At 37.8% G+C, this 20,695-nt stretch overlaps 3 protein-coding genes across 3 annotated transcripts; 1 reads left to right on the forward strand and 2 right to left on the reverse strand.

The window, feature by feature from the left end:
- Positions 1–2,507: 2,507 nt before the first annotated feature.
- On the reverse strand, positions 2,508–4,917 carry pole4 (polymerase (DNA-directed), epsilon 4, accessory subunit). Its single transcript, XM_044016054.1, has 4 exons — positions 4,507–4,917; positions 4,077–4,161; positions 3,698–3,739; positions 2,508–2,838 (listed from the first exon to the last, which is right to left on the reverse strand). The coding sequence occupies exons 1-4, from the start codon at positions 4,759–4,761 to the stop codon at positions 2,825–2,827; spliced, it is 396 nt and encodes a 131-aa protein (XP_043871989.1). The 5' UTR covers positions 4,762–4,917; the 3' UTR covers positions 2,508–2,824.
- A 1,334-nt stretch (positions 4,918–6,251) lies between these two features.
- Positions 6,252–12,050, forward strand: LOC122760870 (serine/threonine-protein kinase NIM1). The gene is made up of 4 exons (XM_044016053.1): positions 6,252–6,326; positions 8,077–8,379; positions 8,868–9,136; positions 10,516–12,050. Exons 1-4 carry the CDS (start codon positions 6,305–6,307, stop codon positions 11,266–11,268), a joined length of 1,347 nt encoding a protein of 448 aa, XP_043871988.1. The 5' UTR covers positions 6,252–6,304; the 3' UTR covers positions 11,269–12,050.
- Positions 12,051–16,650: 4,600 nt separating this feature from the next.
- On the reverse strand, positions 16,651–19,347 carry ccl25b (chemokine (C-C motif) ligand 25b). The gene is made up of 5 exons (XM_044016049.1): positions 19,261–19,347; positions 18,887–18,979; positions 17,897–18,014; positions 17,552–17,681; positions 16,651–17,448 (listed from the first exon to the last, which is right to left on the reverse strand). The coding sequence occupies exons 2-4, from the start codon at positions 18,948–18,950 to the stop codon at positions 17,567–17,569; spliced, it is 297 nt and encodes a 98-aa protein (XP_043871984.1). The 5' UTR covers positions 18,951–18,979; positions 19,261–19,347; the 3' UTR covers positions 16,651–17,448; positions 17,552–17,566.
- Between the last annotated feature and the right edge of the window lie 1,348 nt (positions 19,348–20,695).

The raw sequence follows: 20,695 nt of genomic DNA on the forward strand, positions 1-20,695 counted from the left end.
GTCCTCGTCATCATTCACCTGTTCTCATTACTCACCTGTCCTCATCATTCACCTGTCCTCATCACTCACCTATCCTCATCATTACCCAGTCCTCGTCATCATTCACCTGTTCTCGTTACTCACCTGTCCTCATCATTCACTGCCAAAGTTTCCAGTGCGTGATTTGTATTTATTTTAATTCAGGCCAACATTTTTTTTACTCAATAATGTGGGTGTAGTACTACTTCCAAAAAAAACAACATACCTAAATAAAAGTAAAATTACGAAATTTAAAAAATACAGTACACAAAAAACCTACTCAATTACAGTAACGCGAGTAAATGTAATTCATTACTTGCAGTGCAGTGACAAGCGTGTGGCCCAGATCTGACAAACAGGAACAAACTGCTTAAGTGCCACCAATCTCCGTGGTATGTAGGCTAAAAGAAAGTGTCGGTGTGGTGAGACCTGGGCCACAAAGAGTTGAATATCTGGGTAGTAATAAAAAGTGAAGTGAAATGTTGAAGGTCTGTATCGTCATCTCCACAATGTCTTCACAACCTTTGACTAAAGGTAATATAGGCATTATAAGTTTACACATACTTGTCATTGTAATTTGTTTCACTATTGCATAATTTGACATAATTAAACTGGAAATGGAATGATAAATCTTCATTTCCATAAAGGAAATCACAGGTCATAATTTATTCCCTGAGCATGTCATTGAGGACCATCAGATTCATTCTTCACGTTCTGCTCTGGACAGGGAGGCTCTCTACTTTCATTTTCTCAGGACATTTCCTAAATGGAATGTCTTTATCAACCGTGGAAATAAAAATGATGTCCAATCCTTTGACGTGTGATTATATTTTATTTGAAAAGAGCAGTCCACGTTTTCTTGTGCCAGTCGGGAATTCCTCTAAAGGGAGTTGACTGGTGCACTTCTGAAACCAAACATCTGTGTTTCTCACTGCTCTGTTTTATTACTCCCTGAAACACTAAACCCAAAAAAATCAGTCGGGCATTTATTAAATAAAAAAAACCTCTAGTGGTCTTGACTGCATCTGGGAGTGAGAAACTGAGCACTTTGGACGTGTTTAACAAATTCTGCCAGGAAGAACAACACACGTCTCGCGGGTCAAGAATACATTCAGACACATTCCTAAGCTCTGTGAGATTTTCTCAATGTCTTTGTGTTCAGCATGAAAATTAACCTTCATTTTTTCACTGCAGGCCTGTTCTGGACTGTGTTCATGTACAGAACATACTGTTGCTGCTGGAGGAAAAAATCAGTGTTATATTTGATCACTTTATCAAAAGATTTACTGCTTGTAGAATGTGATATTATTTAAATACAGAAACCATCATGGTTCACCTTGAAGCAAACAACTTCCCTAATAATCAACAAAAACCTGCAGTATAGTGACAGATGGCTGTGATTATTTGGTTTATTCTGAGTCTGATTAGTCTGATTTTGTTCTTAGTTGTCCTGGACTAGTAAACTCCTTCATCAATGCACATTATTAGAAACAGTCTGAAACTAAAGTAGTAAAACGAAAGAAAATCAAGAGCGCTGCCAATTTCCCTGAAGTATAATTTCCCTTTGTTACATACAGTGTGTATGCATGTCACTTTGTTTGTCCATCTGATGTACTGGACAGTAACTTTATGACGGTTTAATATGACAACTGAGAGAAACAAGATGAAGAAAAGATACTTATGGCAGGAAACTGCAGAATAAACAGAATATCCTCTGCCAGCTTTAAAAATCAGTTTGACAACTAAGTCAAATCAAATTACATAACTGTTAGTATGAGGGGGAAATTAATTACATAATGACAGACCAGAACCCTGGATAGTTCCTGCATCTGTGCAGGATCAGCACCATGGACAGTGGTGTTTATAAACCACAGAGGGTTAAAACCTCTGCACACCTACAGTCCGCCTCCCCCATAACCGTGTGGCTGTGGACCATTGTGCATTCATGTGACAAATCCACTCACCCTTCTGACTACAATTTGGTCAGCCGCTGGTCAGGCTCCTATTGAGCGACACCAGCTGTCAATCACACTGGCGTCAACTTATATGTGACATATGTGTTTATGCTGGTGTGGCCGACCAAACACCTTTAAGTCAACTAAATAAATACTAATGCTGATACTGTAGGACGAGTGTGTTGCATAAGCTTGAGAGGTGCTGACTGACTCATGATGAAAAAGTCAAGAAGAAAACATGTTAAATAAATATTAAAATAACTTAATCAGTCTTAGCTCTTATTTATAAGGTCATTATGGTGCCATGTGGTTAACGGCCTTATTGATTAAGTAATATTTACATGAGGGCTTAATGTAAACGTGTGTATGTACTTAATTTGTCATTTTGCAAAATGAGGAAAATCTCAAGCCATTGGGAAATACATTCCTATGGTAATCACATTATACACGACCAAGAAATATGTATCAAAGTATATTTGATTTGAGTGACAATGTTTATATAGCAAATCTAAAATTGACCAGTAATTCAGGAGCTGTTGAAAAATGACCTTTTAATTTTCAAAGAAAATGGACATTTAAAAACTTTTAACATTTATTCCACTGTGCAGTTTTTTTTTGTTTTTTTTTAATATTTACAATAATGTACACATCACCACTAATGTATTCAAAGTATGAAAAGTAATACTGGCACACTGTAGAAAATCATTTATAAACATCAGATATGATGCAGAGGCAGGACTCGACTTAGAAAAGTACCAGAGAAGTTTCCACACAACAGATGTCCCTGTAATGGTGAGTTTCTTGAATGTTTGCAGATATTCCATATTCCGATTTTTCTCCTGAAGCAGCCTTTAGTCAAGAGTGCCTAGAGATGATAAAGAACAATTAGTACATGTGTAACTATAACAAACGTAAATCAATAAAGCCCATTACTGCATAAACACCTCAGCATGATGAATATGTACATCTCTTTTGAACATGTACTGTCTTGATAATATGAAAACAATTCAAAAAGTTTAGAGGTGTAATTTTTACTATAATTTCAAGTGAAAAATCAGATTTGCATATAATGACTTGCAGCTTGAACACAGACTGGTTTATACTTCTGTGTTGTACACAGTTTGTCCTGGTGAGTCTGTGCTGCTAGTTGGCAGTGAGGTGTTTCTATGACACTGTGCTCGTACTGTACTTCAAAACATTGGTACCTGAAACAGAGTGGATCTATTGGAAGCTGGAGCAAATAGAGTTTATGTACTGAAATTACAGCAACAGAGAGAAGACAGAGGACACTGTAGGAGACACGTGTGTGTTTGTATTACCATGAGGGCTGAGCAATAATGTTTATGCACTGTGCAAACACACTTTGTATAACCTCAGATGTGTCTCTGAAATGTCTCGGTTTAACAAATGTTTGTTGTTTTCTGTCCATGAAGAAGTTAAAAACCACAATTAACTAATTTCTTAGATTTTAACTCAGGAGCAAAAAACAATCTTGAATTTATCTCCATAATTATTGATATTTGCTGATTTGAAAATGTTATACACCATATCATTCAGCCTTAATTACCACTGCACTGAATGAGACCAAACGAGGGGACAAAGCTACCTGTGTGCCTGAGAGAAATGAGGTTGCAAGCCAAGACAGAGCAGAGGATACTGCACAGATTATATATGTACTGTATATCATAAATACTGCACTGATTCAAGTGTAACTTCAGACCTACCTTCAAGAAATGCAAATTCATCTATGGCCTCTATTGCATTGTCTGTGGAGGTTAATGAAAAGAGAAAAGTGGTTTGACTCAGATAAATGACAACTCAAATGACTTCAATGAGTTGAGGTATTTTATGTCATTGGACAACCCATCTAATAAATACCACAGGTTTTAACACCACATCGGTGCCAAGCTATCCTATCTCTTCTACAATAATCCACACAATAACAACTAAAATACTGTTTTTGCTCTATATAAGTTATGCTTTATAATGTATGTATAATGTGTATGACTTTAAGTTGAACACTACTAACATACAGAACCATTTTGAAGTGTAGTGGTACTGTATATTTCTACAAACAGAAAATAATGTCTTCACCATACTTACCTAAGTCTTTTCTCTGTAAAGTTTTCCTCTTCCCTTGCTGGGCATACACCAGGGCATCTTTGGCAATCATCTCCACAAACAACTCCTGAACATAGTCATTTATGACCAAAACAAAGTCAAAAACACAGCTTACTTTTTCTCAAAGCAATAGAAACAATGGATATTTTGCCTCCAATATTAGGACTAATAATTAGAACATCCAATGAAAATGGGACTTGATATGCAAAAATGTCACTTTCATGATTTTCACTTCTTATACAACTTACACAATCCACTTGTATTCTATAGAGTAGGACATTATGCCCCATCTAACGCTGTAGCTAACAGTTATTGTCATTACTGGTTAATAATCAATAAAATTAATTCTACATCACACAACCTTAGTGTCCTTTCAGAGGTAGAGGACAGCGTGTGGCGCTGCGGGACTTACTGTAGCTTTAGCGATGATGAATACAGACTCTTGGCTGGCAAGGGACACGTCTGGGTCAGTCTTCATCAGCGTCTTGATCCGGGACAGCGGCAGTTTGTTCAGGCGGTTGTGGGTGACGGCGGCCGCGGGGCCTGTGTGCTGCTGCTGCTGCTGAATCTCCTCCTCCACCTCGGCCCCACGGGTCTCCTCCTCGCTCCCACACCGGTCGTGGTCGAGTTCCGTGGGAGTAACAGGTGCTGCAATAGTCGCTGCCATTATTATTAATTTGTACAGAGATGTTGTATTTACTAAAATATATACAGCAAGTCAGTTACAGTTTTCAAGCTACATATCGCACATGACAATAACATCAAGCTGCATGTGTTTCCGCACTTTTGACCAGGGGCCTGCCAGTCACTGCTAAGCCCCGCCTCTTCCTCTCCCGCCAACTAATCCTCGTCTGTAATTGGACAGATTGTGAATCGGTGCTTTGCTACTGGATAGAAGTGAACGTCAATCTCGACGTGTTGCCGCTTCAGGGAAGGCAGGCATGGAGAACGGTCTGGCTACAGCCTGTAGTCCTCACGACACACTTCTCCTTTTATAACTTCCACCCTTATCCTAACCCGAACTGTAAAAGAAGACGTGCCGTGCCGTATTTTTGCTCGCTGTTAGCTACATTCTGCGACTGGATACTATTGGCCTTATGTGGAAGAAGACCCGCCCCCAATTCCGTTTCTGATTGGCTTACCCTGAAACCCCAACCAATCAGAGGCAATCGACGAGTGGGCCTTCCTCCACCAAAACTGGAAAAGGTAAAGTGACGTGTTTTTTTTCTTCAAAATAATGGTCAAAAATTAATGTGATTGACGTTTACGTTTTTATTTTTATTAACTTCAATAAACATGAAATTAGCCAAACTGACAAAAATCACAGAGCTGACAGATAATTCAAATTTACTTTTTGAATTATTATTTTGTATATTATTTTGTATTTTTAATAACAAAACAATTCAAATCACTTGACAATATATAATGTGTCAAAACAAATACTCATTTGAGATAAAAGTAAGAATATATTGACAAAGGAATTCAAGAGTTTTATTAACACAAAAATGTTTAAGTGCTTACATCTTTTAAATGACTTCATTCTAGCAATGTATTTTAATTTAGGTTTATATATTTGAAAATGATTTAAAGCAATTGAGGAAAAACATGTCAAGAAAGTTTCAATAGTAATCTATAGACTTGACACCTGGAAACTAGAGTAAAGGTTGATATAACTCAGGTGTCTCAAATGACCGAGGGGTCACTGAGTGTCTAGTCTGGTCAGGAGGGGGACAGTCAAGTGAAAAACAGTTCCATCGGGGTGTGTGATATGAGATTAAAAAATTATATAATTACAATATCCGTGACAGTATACAGGATTTCAAAATAAAAGTGTTTGTTTTGATATGGAATGTCATATTTCATATTATACAAAATATCAAAAACAGAAATAGTAAGTTATTAAGTGGTGAGCCACAAGTTTGTGACCTCTGATATAATTGGTGCAATTAATTACAAATTATATATTACTTTCATATAGGCTTTTTTGAAGATAGATAACATTTAAACAGACTTCATTAAGTGCCTCACCAGTAAAAAAACTACCATGTGCTCTCTGGATGCAGCACTTCTATAATTTCAACCTGGGTCAGAGGACTCAATAAGCAGCCCACTAATACACTGTTAATAGGATTTTAAAGAGACGACTTAGTCTCCTGAAGCTTCATTCACATGTTGAGTCATAGTCAGGTGCTACAGCCTCAGGGACAGATATGAAGGACCCACAGCTAACGGGTAAACTGATGCTGTTTTATTTGTATATTTCTGTCTCTAGCATTTACAAAGTTATTTAAAAATATTTTAAATGTCCAGATTGACTGTACAATAGACTGTACATATTTACTTTGTAATATTGTATACTCAGTTATAAATAATAATAAATGATATTGCTATTCTGGTGAATACCCATTGTTGATGTTTCTCCTTTATATTACATTCTATATTCTATATTACATTATATTACATGTGCTATAATGTCATTTTATCTCCTTATATCACATGGTCTATTATAGAAGCCTTATTAATGTCTTAGTAACATTTATACATATTTAGTTATAAAGTGAACATAGTTTTTTTTATGTAATCAACACTGAAATAATCTAACTGAAATGTAATTATTAATTGTTAATCATCAATATGTACAAGGGCTGTGATATTGTCCTATACGTTCTACTATATTTGTAAACATTTTTAAAAAAAGAAGAATATAATGATTGCTTTTTTAATCTTGTCCAGAAGGAATGTTCAGTTTTCATGATCATAATACTTTGCACTAGTATGTTGGGGGCATGAGAGCCTCTTACACTGTATTTCATCCTTCCTTTTTCTTTTCTTGTACAACTCTAATAACAGTGTTTTAACTGATCATTTATACATTAACATTTAACGTTAAAATAATAATAAAACAAAGTTGTCTGTAACTATTTTATGTTGTTACCAATTTCATACTGAACACAGTGTTGAATTTAATCTTGATAGATTGTATGCTACTTCATGTCCAACCATTCCAGTCAGCCTGCTTTAATATAAATAGCCGTCTACATTTAAATGTGACCCACTAATACTGTTTCTAAAAGCAGTAATCCTGTGGACTTAAAGAACTGAACATTTTCTAAATTTAGACAAACTGAGGAGCTATAGTAAAGCCATAGCAAATAATACCTTTAGGTTCATCACTGATAACCTCTGTCCAATTGTTTTAATTGTTCAAATATTTTCTGACGTTCTGAAAACTTGTATATACTCAGTTTGACATGTGACCCCTAGCATCCGTTCTTTGTGAGATACCTGGGTCATGAAATAAAAAAATTCCCCATAAAGAGTAACAGGAACTGTGAATACTTTCCTGTTTGGAGGAAGATTAACAATTTATCTTTAAAAGGAATGTGAGTCACAATTGCTTTTGTTCTTAAAAACAAATCAGAGGGGAAAAAAGACACATCCTGGTTTTGTTAAACATAACAAATGAAAACATGTATGTTAAATGATTGAACTAATTCCAAAATGATAACAGAATTTGTTGAGACCTGCAAAAATGAAAAAAACACTGTAGTCACAACACTGGTACCTTTGACAAACCAAATCCAGAAAGCAGAACTCCTTTGTTCTGGGAATCCATCGCTCTCACACACCTTACTAAAATAAAATAAATATCCATGTATGTAAATTAATATAGAACTTACTGAATTTCTGTAGTCTTGAATTGTCTATGTGTTGTTTACAATTAAGTGAGGATGATGATGTGAAAGAAGCCAGAGCTTTTTCCTCACTGTTTTGAGTTTTGTATGAGGAGCAGCATGAAACTGATCACAGAGCAAAGAACATAAGACTTTAAGAATAATTCAATAAGAGGGATGTTACTGCTTCCAATTTCTGAAAAGAGCATTTATTTATGTAGTTTCTCCCCCTTCTTTAATCAGTTCTTAGTGATGAACACTTGATGCTGATGTTAAACTTGCTCCCGTTTCTTAAATTTCTTGTTAAGCCATCAGAGCTCGCCTATGTCTGAAGCAGAAAGCAAGCAAAAAATCCAAAGATGAGGCTCAGAAAGTGCAACGGGCAGCCCAGCCACTGGCCTCCGCTGCTGCAAGCTCTTTGCCAAAGCTGACCGAAGTAGAAAGAACCAGGCAGACACCGTTTGAGAGGATTGTGTATGACATGGCCCACAGTGAGAAGATCGTCAATGAACTGATGCTTGGCCGAAGGATTGGCTTTTATGAGCTGCGTGGAGAGATTGGACAGGGAAATTTCTCAACGGTCAGGCTGGGGATCCATGCTTTGACAAAAGGTCAGGAGCCACCAGTTTATTTACTTTTCTGTAAACATTTCCCAAAAGCAATCATTGTTTTCTGGTTAACATCATTTCTTTGTTATCATACCAATGTGTTTTTGTACACAGTATGACCTCGAGGGAATCATTTGAAGCACATTAGAGATTTCAGAATTATTTTGATGCCACTAAATGACAGTTAATCCCCGATCTCCTTTAGTTCCTGTTGAAAAGCATTTATAAAAATTGATCCCACACACGGGTGCGAAACACAAGGAGATTCTTGGTTCCGAGCCACATTTTTGTCATACTTCAGCAACACGGCAACAGTCTTCCAGTTACATAAGTTGCCAGAGAAATTCTTTCAGTCTCACCAGGCTGCTACTGTGGCATTCATCTACATCTTTTCTTTTGTTCATAAATCTTTGTCCTTAGTTTGACCCCTAACTTTATTAGACCCTCTCTGAATCCATCACTGAAGCCTCTCCCTCCCTGTTCTGTCTCAGAGAGAGTAGCTGTCAAAATCATGGAAAAGATGCAAGCAGAGAAGAGGAAGCAGCCTTCGACTTCTTTAGAAATCAGCTGCATGGAGAAGCTGTGCCATCCCAACATAGTGCGTCTGTACGAGGTGATCGAGACCAGCAGGAGGCTGTATCTGGTGATGGAGTATGGCAGCGGTGGAGACCTGTTCTCCAGAATCACCACCAGGGGGAAGCTGAATGACCTGGAATCCAAGCTGGTCTTTGCACAAGTGATCTCTGCTGTTAAACACATGGTGAGCTTCAGTGTCACTGACTGTTGACTATTGTCTGCTGAACACCATGAATCTGTGCACAGTCTGTGCTTCAGTTCTTACTGTGAGTCATATGATTGAGTTACACAAAGTTAATAAGAGATCCATTTCAGATAAGGTTAAATAGCTTTAAAGCCCCAGTTTGTCAATGTTCTGATGGTAATAATTTCAGTCTTTTTCATATACATAGTTTCCAGGTGTCAAATATCTGTTACAGTCTATCAACTCCCCGTTGCTCTCTCTCTCTGTGTTTTCCAGAATATTGATATTTAGGTCTCGTGTCCCCTTGCGACATTCCTGTGCTGCACACAGGAAGTGATTTGTTTAATGTCAAAAACAGCACAAACGTCACGCTAATAAATTGACTTTTTTTTTTTATCTGCAACTTACTGCCTAGCACTCTTTTTTAGCCCTAACCCTAACCTCACTAACACTACTCACATGCCTAGTTGAGTTGAAAGATACTGGTGAGCGTGTTGATGTGTTGTTTAAAACTACCCATAACTACATTTCAGTTGGAGGACAGATTGAGAAACCCCGTGGTTCAGCAGTTTGTTGGGATAAACACTTCCAGCCCCAGTCGCTCCTACTCGTCTGTATACACACAAACACTCCCTCAGTCAGCTCTAATAAAATTGCTTGACAGAGCCAATTTTCAGATGGAGGATGATGAATAAAGTTAATACATACTTTTCTATGGTAGAATAATAATGTCAACAAAAACAAGAATCACCAACAGTTATGCAGTGCAGGTTTAAACCAGGGGTGTTGTGATCATATAATCAACATCTTTAAATGTACAGGATGCCCTATGATACGTCAAATTTGGTTTGTTTTCCATCTGATTGTAGAATTAGCCCTGTGGTTTCCAACAGCGTTTCTCTCATTTTAGCTTTCATTTTGAAATTCCACCTCTTTGGATAACAATTATTTGAGTGAAACCTTGTGAGAAAATCATTATTACATAACATCTTTTCTCAAACATGAAAAAAAGTAACACTTGTTTTTTGTGGAGAGAGACAAGCCTTAAAATTGGAAACAGCACTTTATATTTGTAAATGCTTTGTATTTCATGTTTACAGTGTACATTTGTTTTTGTACATTCAATGTTACTTGAAAAGACAGTAAACTATAATGCAGTAAAAAGTGAAATATTGTCATTACAATGTAGTGAAAATGTAACTTTTAGTAAACGTAACTCACATTTGTGCTGAAGTTCATATTTTGTAATATAAATGACATTAGTTTAAATGCTATTCATACAAATCAGTCAGTGTGTCACTAATCCAGTTAGAACTATTTTCAAATAATAAAGGGAACATTGTTAACCCTTTCTTTATTTTCTTTTTGTGCCATCTCAGCATGACAACAACATCATCCACAGAGACCTGAAGGCAGAAAACATCTTCTACACCACCAGCTACTGCATTAAGGTTGGAGATTTTGGCTTCAGTACAGAGAGCAGCCCCACTGAGCTCCTCACTAATTTCTGTGGCTCTCCTCCTTATGCTGCTCCTGAACTGTTTAAGGAAAAGGGCTACAATGGACGCTATTCTGACATCTGGGCGTTAGGTATTCTCTTGTACTTCATTGTCACTGCCACTTTGCCTTTCTACGGAGACAACCTGGGGAGGCTGAAGCGTTGCATCCTCCAGGGGGCTTACAGTATCCCTTCTTATGTGTTCGATCCCTGCCAGCTGATCATTAAAGGCATGCTGCGGCCTGTGCCTGCCGATCGCTCCTCTCTCACACAGATTACAAACAGTGCTTGGCTGAAGGGGATTGAGTACCCTCATCCCTATGTCTTACTGCCTGCATCACCGGCCCACTTTGCTCAGGCCAGACAGCCTCTCTGTGCAGAGGAGCAGGAGGTGAAAAACGTGCTGTCAGATCTCGGTATTGTCACAGCTCACTTACAAAACAATCCCTGCTCAGACTGCAGGAGCCCGCTGACGGGGACTTATCGTATTCTCCTGCATCGGGCCCAGAAGAGAAGATCAGTGGAGGCTGTGGGGTATTCAGTGCTTCATCCTGATGAGTATCGGGGTCTGCAGACACGGCATGCAGCACCCGTGGACAAACACATTCCCTCAGCTGTCTGTGTTATACTGTAACGATAAATCCATGGACTGCTGTAGTTGTGGACACACAGGCACTTTATCACAAACAGATGTGCACTTTTGCTGGTTTACAACATGCATTGTGCAAGACTCCGCTAAAAAGACACACACACACACACACAGGCTGCAGATCAGAGTTGGAAGCTTCAAGCGCCCCACAGCGTAAGTCAATTATAGCTCACAGACCTCGCTCATAATTGTCAGTGGATTTCGGTTCTGATTATATCATCAACAAGAAAGCTTAGTGAGGCGAAACGTATCAGTCACTGTGTGGTTATATGGGCATCTTCCAATCCCTCTTAGACAGAGCATAAACCTGTCGAACTAATCCAAGGCCACAGGTAATCCCAATAAGAGAGACCCTGAGAATATGCCTGGCCCAGCAGAAATGAAACCTGAAACAATGGAGAGTGAGAAACATGTCCTGAAAAAAGAAAGAAAGAATAAATTTGGCATTAAACCAAATTAGGACCACATGTGGTTAGAACAATAGAGAATTGTAGAAGCAGTCTGCATTCATCTTCTCAGTGCATAACTGATCTCTAAAATGCCTTCACTCAATGTCAGTGTATAGATGCAAAAGTGTGGAGCACATATAGTGTTTTAAGTTTCTCACAATTGTATTAATATGTTGCTTCTTGCTTATGCTCTTGGTTTCTATGCACGACATTCACACTCGCATGATTTTAACTTCGCTCTGTGTTTGTTTTTTTTCGTAATCCGTAGGGCCAAATACATTGATGACAATAAAATCACTGCAAACAATGTTTTCAAAATGTTTCCTTGAGAAATCTTTTCTTTGGCGTGTTATCTCCCACCTCTTCTGACAGGGTGCATGGTAAATATTATCTATGACCTTCCTCATGAACCCTGATGCTTGGCTCTGGAGTGAGAGTGCAGAGATTCTGGGGTCATTTCAGTGAACTTTTTTCTAAAAGAGCGGATGATAAATGCATTTGTGCATCTGTGGACTCTACGCGATTATGAAATAGTACGTCCTTTGAGACAAAGACGCTTTCTCAGGCCAGTCAAGTTTCTTTTAACTCCATAATTTTCCTCAAAGGCACAACTGTCTCTGTGAGCCAGACGTCACTCTTCGCTTCTTACCATCACCTTGCATTTTTTGTGCCAATTCTGCCAGTGTCTACATGTCTGTGCTGAGTTTCGTAAAGGTTTTATATTTTACAATAAAACATCAAACCCCCCCTGTGAACACCCTGTTAACACTGGTATGTGTATACACACTGTGTGGGCAGGAGCAGATCATGAAGGCGACTACTGAGGTCCCCATTGGTGCTAAGGAGAAGTCCTGACTTGTGCTTTGTTTATGTAAACATCTTCATTTTGCTCAGTGTGAACTCATGCGAAAATCTGGGATGGCGTTTTCAATTTGCGCAATATCTCAACCGCAAGATGATCCTTGGCATGCCATTAAAGCTGCAGTGCACAATATAAACAAATGTCGTTTTAAACCATTGTGAAAAGAGTTCACACAGCACTAAACCTATAAGCTCCACATCACTCTCTCTCTGTGTTTCCCAGCATAGAGGTGTCGTGATCTTGTGTCGTCATTCCCTCGCAGCACACATGGTGTGATTTGCTTTATGTCAAGGCAGCACCACTGTGCTAGTAAAGTGAGACGAATTCAAACAGGCTACAGTGTGAATGAAAAGAAGAGCCCACAAAGACTTTCAGAAGTGAATTCTACTGCTCAAAAAACTGTCAGTGTATACACACAAATGCTCCCTCAGTTGGGTCTGGTAGTATATGCATGACAAAGACAGTGTTGCAGCAACGTATAAATACTTTTTTACTGTACTTAAATGCAAAATTCACATACCTCTATTTTATTCGTAGCAATTTTTACATTTACTCCACTACATTTCCTCTTACTATTGTTTTGTTACTCGTTACTACCAAATAGAATCAGAAGAAGAGGAGTTAGTAATGGTCTGTATTTTTTCAACATGGGATTAGGTGTCTTGCTCAAGGACACATATAGGCGAACAGGGCCAGGAATTGAACCTACAACCTTCTAGTTGAAAGACAGCTCAGCAACTCAACATCTGTCTGCAGATGATTAAATGAACTGATTTATAGAAAGGAGCTGATGCAACAGGAGAAAGAAATCGAGTTGTTTTGACCAGAGTAAATAATTAACCTTTAGGAGATCAAAGGTGAATGACCATGCCATGCCCATCAGCTTCATTCAGCACAAGTTAACTGGAGACTGTACTCGGTTAAACATGCAGAGATTCAAACTAAAACAGCAGATTTCAATGTTCTTCAGTCGATCCCGAGTTGTTGTTTTTTAATTAAGAGAGAATAAAGAGTTTTATTTGTCTTATTACAGCACATGTTGTGACTTAAGATATAAAGTTAATCACAAACAGTTGAGTAGAGGATGTTAGGAATTGAGAAAAATAAAATTTCAGCCATGACACATGCACTTTCTGTCAAGGCCTTCTACTCTGTCACATTCATGGAAAAATGATGTTCTCTCTATATCATTTATTTCTGTGGCCCTATAGAATTATGGTAAAGATCATTATCAGCCGACATAGTGATACCAAAAAAAGCCAGTCTGAATTTATAGTTAATTGTGAGAGAGTATCCTTGATCAGAGGATGAAGGAACTTAGTTCATAAAAACAGAGAGTAACCACTCTGTCAAATAATGACAACTTATATTTTATAATGTAGCTTTTACTGATTTCAGCAGTTTGTCAATAACATACAAAGGTTAAAAAGCACCAACATCTGAAAATCTACTAAAATGTGAATGAAAATAGGTTCTTGTCAAATAGCTTTTTTTTTGCAGCAAATGACTTCAATTGAGTTCATGTAAGGAGTCCCATTGACAGTAGGGATAATATTGCACAGTGATGCTTGTTGCTGTCAGAGTGGGGTGAGTACCAACGACAAACAGACATGTTGGTCAGGGCCTCATCCTACAATAAAGTTAATGACCCGAAACATCATCGTAAAAAAAGGGAACAAGATGGTGGCTCCACACTTAAACCCCACGTGGAGCTGATTTGGGGATGAACTGAAGGTGAAAGTAAAACAACGTGTTGTAGAAACTTCTGTGAGTTCATTCGCAAAGACAGAAGTCAGCAGTGATCCTATACTTCCCATACAAAAAATGTTGTTTGCTCTGTAGATGTTGATGTTCACAGCACATTACTGTCGATCAGTGGTTCTCAAACTTTCTTCAGGAGGCAGATTTATTCCCAGTAAGATAATTTGCTCCCTCATCATCCTCCTCTTCCTCAAATATACTTCACACACTGGTATAGTGAAATGAGATTAAGATGGAGGAAGAGATAAGGAGACTCTAATTATTATTATTATTTAACTTATTATATATTTTTTGTTATTTGTTTCAATTGTTCAGCTCCACTCAGATCACATACCCTGGTATATACAGTAGAACAGTATTTTTGATTTTCCTCTAAGTCCCACCAGAGGAAGCTGATGAACCACTGGTAGTAGACTTACCACAGTTTGAGAACCATGGCTGTAGTGTAGATGATGAAGAGAGCGACCAGAACTCAAATATGAAATACTATTTGACTATTTGACTAATTGTTGGCTACATCAATTAGTTTGTGCTTTATTTTGACAAACGACTCGTGTGAGCACACGGTTGAGAAAGGTTGTGACATTCCTTATCAGGGACCCCACGATTGCTTTGGGGCCCATTGGAGATTTCTGAGCAGTTTTTCCAGTTAGTGATCCCAACGTTTCAAATTGTGAGGTTGAGATTAAATCTTACAAAAACATGTTCACCACTCATCAAGGGCAGCAGTCTCTCAATGGAGCAGTGAATTAATGGATTGCGAAATGTCTGCAGACATCGCCAAGACCTTTTTTTTTTCTGCGATTGCGCGTCATCTTTTAAACTTTCACTTTTCACTTTCTGTTTGACTCTCAGCTAACAAACTATTACCACAAACAAAAGGCAGTTGCATTTTCTGGGGATATAGATTCAAGCTGGTGTAAATGTTTCACTCATAGGTTTTACTTCACAAAGCTACTGAAGAGATGAGGCAGATACAGGAAGACTCCAGATTGTGCAAGATCCATTTTACAGCTGAAGAGTACATTTGATGTGGAGTGCCTGTGTTGGATAATCATGACAAAAAGGCACCAGACCATGATCGAAAACACAATCTCCACGTTTTGCCAAGCTACATTTATTCTTGTTTTTCACACCATAGAGCATTAACAAAGCACTAATCAGTTACTAGAGTGGTACAGCTGACCTTTTGGTTGGGTTCAGTGAGTGGGAATAATGAACCAGTTAAAGTGGAAATGATAATAAACTGTAACCATTGACTGAAGTCCTGAGGCCACTTCTTAATTCTTCATTTTTCACATTTTTCTCATATGAAGCTTCACCTGCAGTTTTTGTGCTACATTCCTTAAAACAGATGGATAATCACAGAAACATGTTCGTTCTTGATTCTGATGTGCTCTAGTTGAAATGTGTGAGAACTGTAAATCAGCATCATACTCTGAAAACGTGGTAAAGCTGCACCTGATAAGCAAGGTGGTATACCACTGTATACACTGTAACTAGTACAGTCAAACGACTGAAATATTTAATCGCGATTAATCGCATGAATGTCATAGTTAACTCACGATTAAGCAATTAATCACACATTTTTATCTATTCTAAATGTCCCTTGTTTTCTTTTTGTCCCATTATTTTTTCTCATTTTAATGCCCTTATCAACATAGAAAAGTGGATTGGCTTGCTCTGTGCAATTTTTTTTTTTATTGAGACAAAATCTCTGTCACCCTGCATATTTTGAGTTCTTCAACGCAGACGGAGTCACGTGGTTTAATGTGTTGTTGCCGTAATGAGCTAATCCGAGCTAAAGGAGCTAGCAGTCTTCGGTGGTCTCCTTACTACGGTTCTGGGTTCTGCCAGCTTGGTTGGTAACACTGCATACTTCATTACTTGAAAGTGGGGAGTGCGCCGAGAAATGATCCAGGCTGCATTGGATACGGAGAGCCCGCTTGGAGACGGAGAAGCGCACATCGCTCACCATCCACTCAAAACATAATGTTAGCCTACTACTCTCTGGCCGGCTCCAAGCACAAACAAGTGTGTGCAACATACCCGTTGTTTTGTTTCCGCTCTCGCAACATGTGGAGTTGTAGTTTTTCTAATGTTACTAGTTATTGCACCAGCATGTGAAAAGAACATTATTAATCTTGCGATAAAAAAAATTGACGCCATTAAAATGGGTTCGCGTTAACGCTGTTAATAACGCGGTAAACTGACAGCACTAACTGTAACAAATGTATAAAATAATGCATCCAGATACAGATATTCCTAATATCCTCAAAGTCAGACTTGAAAAAATGTGGGATTAAACTTTAATTGAGTCATTTTGGCCTGGACAGATGAAAATCATGCACATTTTTCCTTATGAGCCAATGTTCTCATGAAAACACTGAAAACTGCTTGTTGACCAACTGATGACTGAACATTGTTGTTAGTTAATGCCTCAAGTTGATCCAAACAAAATTAATCATTACTGGAACACAGCTGTACCTGCTCTTTGTCAGTAACATCTAATGAAAATGTCTCATTGGGAAATGGTGCGGCTACATTTTCTACCTAAAGTAAACCAGGAATGAAACAAGTGAAAACAGCGTCATTTGGAACATTAGTGATAGATACTAGATCATCAGATGATCTAGTATCACAGAGGAGCCTTTGTTTTAATTGCTGCTTTCTTTATTTGATAGAGAGAGACTCAAAATGCAGTTACAGTGTGAATACAAAAATATGTGAAAAACTTCTGTAAAAAAACTCCAAACACACATGCACGCACACGCACGCACGCACACTTGAAATACATTTCAAAGCTGCCTTATAGTGGCTCATTACTAGCAGGTTCTACTTGAAGAGTGAACAGTATCAAAAGCAATGGCTCATATAAATGAATTTTGCAAGACTGGCTATACTTTCTGGCCATATGGTATGTTTGAGTAGTTAACTGATTATATGTGAAACATTGTCTGTCAGAAACAGGAAATACCTAATCTACGAAAATACAATCCATGTGGTCCAGCGTGAAATATGATGCCCGACAAGGAGGTGAAACAGTTGCTCTCCTTTCTCCCGGTTTCTTCTTTTCTTTTACCATCCATTGCTCTACAAAGAAAAAGGTTTTATAATGGACAGTAACACAGTCATTAAAGTTGTCTGGAAGGCATTAAAATACATCACTGTGAAAGTATGTTGTGAAATGTTTTACTTTTCTTTTATATGTTCATTTGGAAATTCGCTTATCCACAGCCCGGATCAGATCCTGGACCCAAAGGTCATGCGGATTGGTGCAGATGGTCCGCTGTTTAAGATGTGAGGCCTTCTTCTTCATAAGGAACCTGCACAATTCAGGCAAATCATTTTTTGTCTTTCACAATTTCACAAGCAAAGACACTAGTAGTCACAGCTGTAAGTTTGGATCAAACACTTTCTCAGTGTGCAGGTTTCTTTTTTTTCCATTAGTCTTTGCCAAATACAGTTGGAGGTTTCAACTTAGTGAAAACAGCGTGCTCAGCGTGGGCCAGAAATGAAAGACATAACATTTATTACATACACAACAGCGCGGATGTTGCAATCGCCATCTACTTCCTGCATCCTGTAACTTTCGATGTTTCTCTTTGCCTTATCCTTCATTGACTGGACATGTCCCAGGCAACAGTTACCAAACGAGCCTGCAAAGACACATAACGGGTACAGCATGATAGGGAGATAAACCACCCCACTTGAAAATGACACTCTTCAGGAAGTGTCTGTCCCTTATATGTCCCTATCTTAGTGGATAGGAATTAAGTATTAAGTGTCAATAGAACATATCTACTTATTGTCCAAACGTCTTCACATTTGCTGCAAATACTTGATGGAGAACAGGAAACAATATCACTACATCAATAGTTCCATCAATATTAAGCCTATTACACTTTGGTAAAAAAAAATGTTGCGGTGAGTGGTTTTGAGCAGAATAATTCAGCTTACTGATAAAAAAAAACCTCTTTCAACAAGAATGTGAATTATGTACCCAAAGAATACCCATTAACAAAAATAGTAGGTGCTGTTTCCACTGTAGTTTTGCAAAAAATTTGAGGTCCATTTTCAAACCTTTTAGACTTTTTTCATCATATATATTTTAAGATTTTATTTTTGATATTGAACTCATATTGTCTGTTTTTTTTTTAAACAAATCCTGTATTTTCTTTCAGGACTTGTTTATTCAAACATTTACTTATTTTAACTTCTTTAACATTTTGAGATTTTTTTTCCCCCCTTTTTTACTCCTGGATTTTGTTTTATTTTTTAACTTTATATTTATTTCTTACACTTATGTCTGTGTCTTGCTTTAAAACATGTTGTTTTTAAATGTTCCTGAATCTATGTATGAAAAGTGCTCCATAAATAAAACCGCCATGTCTTGCCTGTAATTATAAAATTAAGGTTATTATTTTAATAGGCATCATGCAGCTACGGTAAAAGTGATGTGTTTAATCTACACAATTGAGTTACATTTTTGCAGCTATAGCATCATAGTTGTTGTGGGAGTGTCTCTTACCTTGTGCCAGACTCAGGTACATGCAGGTGAGGAGCAGAAGGAAGAAGAGAACTTGAAATCTCATGGTTGCTGCTGCTACCCTCAACTGACTCACTGCAAAGAAACAAACACAGTAAAACAACTAGAGCAAATTGCACAATGGTGCCTTTGACCTCTGATTAAAAATATTAAAATCCTCATGTCTGGTTTGCAGCTCTGTGCAGCAGTTTCTTCTCAGGCGCACTGAGTGCTGATTAACTGAAAACAAGCATAAAATAAAAACTCCCCCTCTTGCACTTATTTTTTCACATCACAGCAAACTCACTACTTGGAACACATTGTCAGGATTGCAAAAGAACTACTAATAACTTGTGGGAGCATGCAGAAATCTATACCTGTTCACATTCAGTATTTCGTCAAGTCCTTGGAGGAAATGTCTTGTATCCAGAGAAGCTTGTGTTGGCTCTTATAAGGGCTCACTTAAATCAGACCTCCCCCAACACAAACTCCATCCTTTGCCACTGCGCCTCCCACCTCCTCAGGCATGTCGACACTCCATGTTTTATAGTTACTCCGTTGAAGTGCAATTTGACCACTGCATCCCACAAGGCGAACTTGCTATTTGACAACTCTCCTGGGAAAGTATCTCCTAAACTTGTAACCATAAACTTCTGCGAGTACCCAAGATGTTATTCTGGGGAAAAATAAACAAGGCTTGTTTTAGTTTCACTCTTGATCATCTCTTCCCTGCAATTATTTGAATGCAGTATAGTGACCAATAAATGTACTCTGCATGTGTGCGCAAAACATGTATTGTGTATATTTATTGCTAGGTCATTTTATACAGTTTGGCTATAGCCACAAGTAAATATCAAGCATATAGTGATTCACAACTTTTTTTTTTACATCGTTTTCATACATTATAACAACATGATGTAATGTTTGCTGGACATGTTGTCTCTAGCGAACACACCACAATGAGAGAAAGAAATGTTTAGCATTATTCCTTAACTCTCTGGACATGATTCTTGCAGTTTTAGTTACATCTTTGTTTTTCTCAGCTCTGCTAAACTTTTGTAGCACTCCACTCCAGGTGCAGATTAGGAAATGGAGGAGGCACCATTCTCTGTTTTACAAGTCAGTGACCCATCAAATTGACTTCGACACTGTTTTTTCACGGTTAAAAATGGTTGTATAGTGTTGTATAAGTTCAAAATCATGAATGTTAATAGGTTGCTTCAAATACACTTCCAGTAAAGCTTTCCTCAAATTAAAAAAAAAAAACACTGTTTGCAGGAATTTCCTGCCATTCAGCCACAGGAACATTAGTGAGACTGGCCACTGATGATAGGTGACAAGGTCATGCTTTGCAGTCAGAGTTTCAGTTCATTCCAAAGGTTCTGAAAAAAACATTTCTTCAGTGACATGTCAGTGACTTTACGCATGAAACAAGAGAAATCCCTTTCTAAAAGAAACAAAAGAAACATGTGGGGGCAATGTCATTTCAGCAAATAAGAATTACACAATACTAAAAGAAACGTTACATCTGTGTTGTGTTCAGATTTTATTTTACTTGTTTTAGAGTTTTTGTACATAATCAAGAGGTCAAGGTAAAGCTTCATAATTGTAATTTTTCTTCTATACATAAAAAAACCAAATGTAATTTATGTTAAAAGAATGGTGTGAATGAAATTAAATATCAGTCAATTATTTTTTTTATTAAATAACAATCGTTAAAAGGAGTAATGACTGAAAGAAAGGACTATAATAATTAATACACTGCAGTTTGACACAATAATTAGAAATAACTCATTAGAAAATGCAACAGCA

The sequence above is a fragment of the Solea senegalensis genome, unplaced genomic scaffold, assembly GCF_019176455.1.
Source record: "Solea senegalensis isolate Sse05_10M unplaced genomic scaffold, IFAPA_SoseM_1 scf7180000014118, whole genome shotgun sequence".
In the NCBI taxonomy this organism is placed as follows: Eukaryota; Metazoa; Chordata; class Actinopteri; order Pleuronectiformes; family Soleidae; genus Solea; species Solea senegalensis.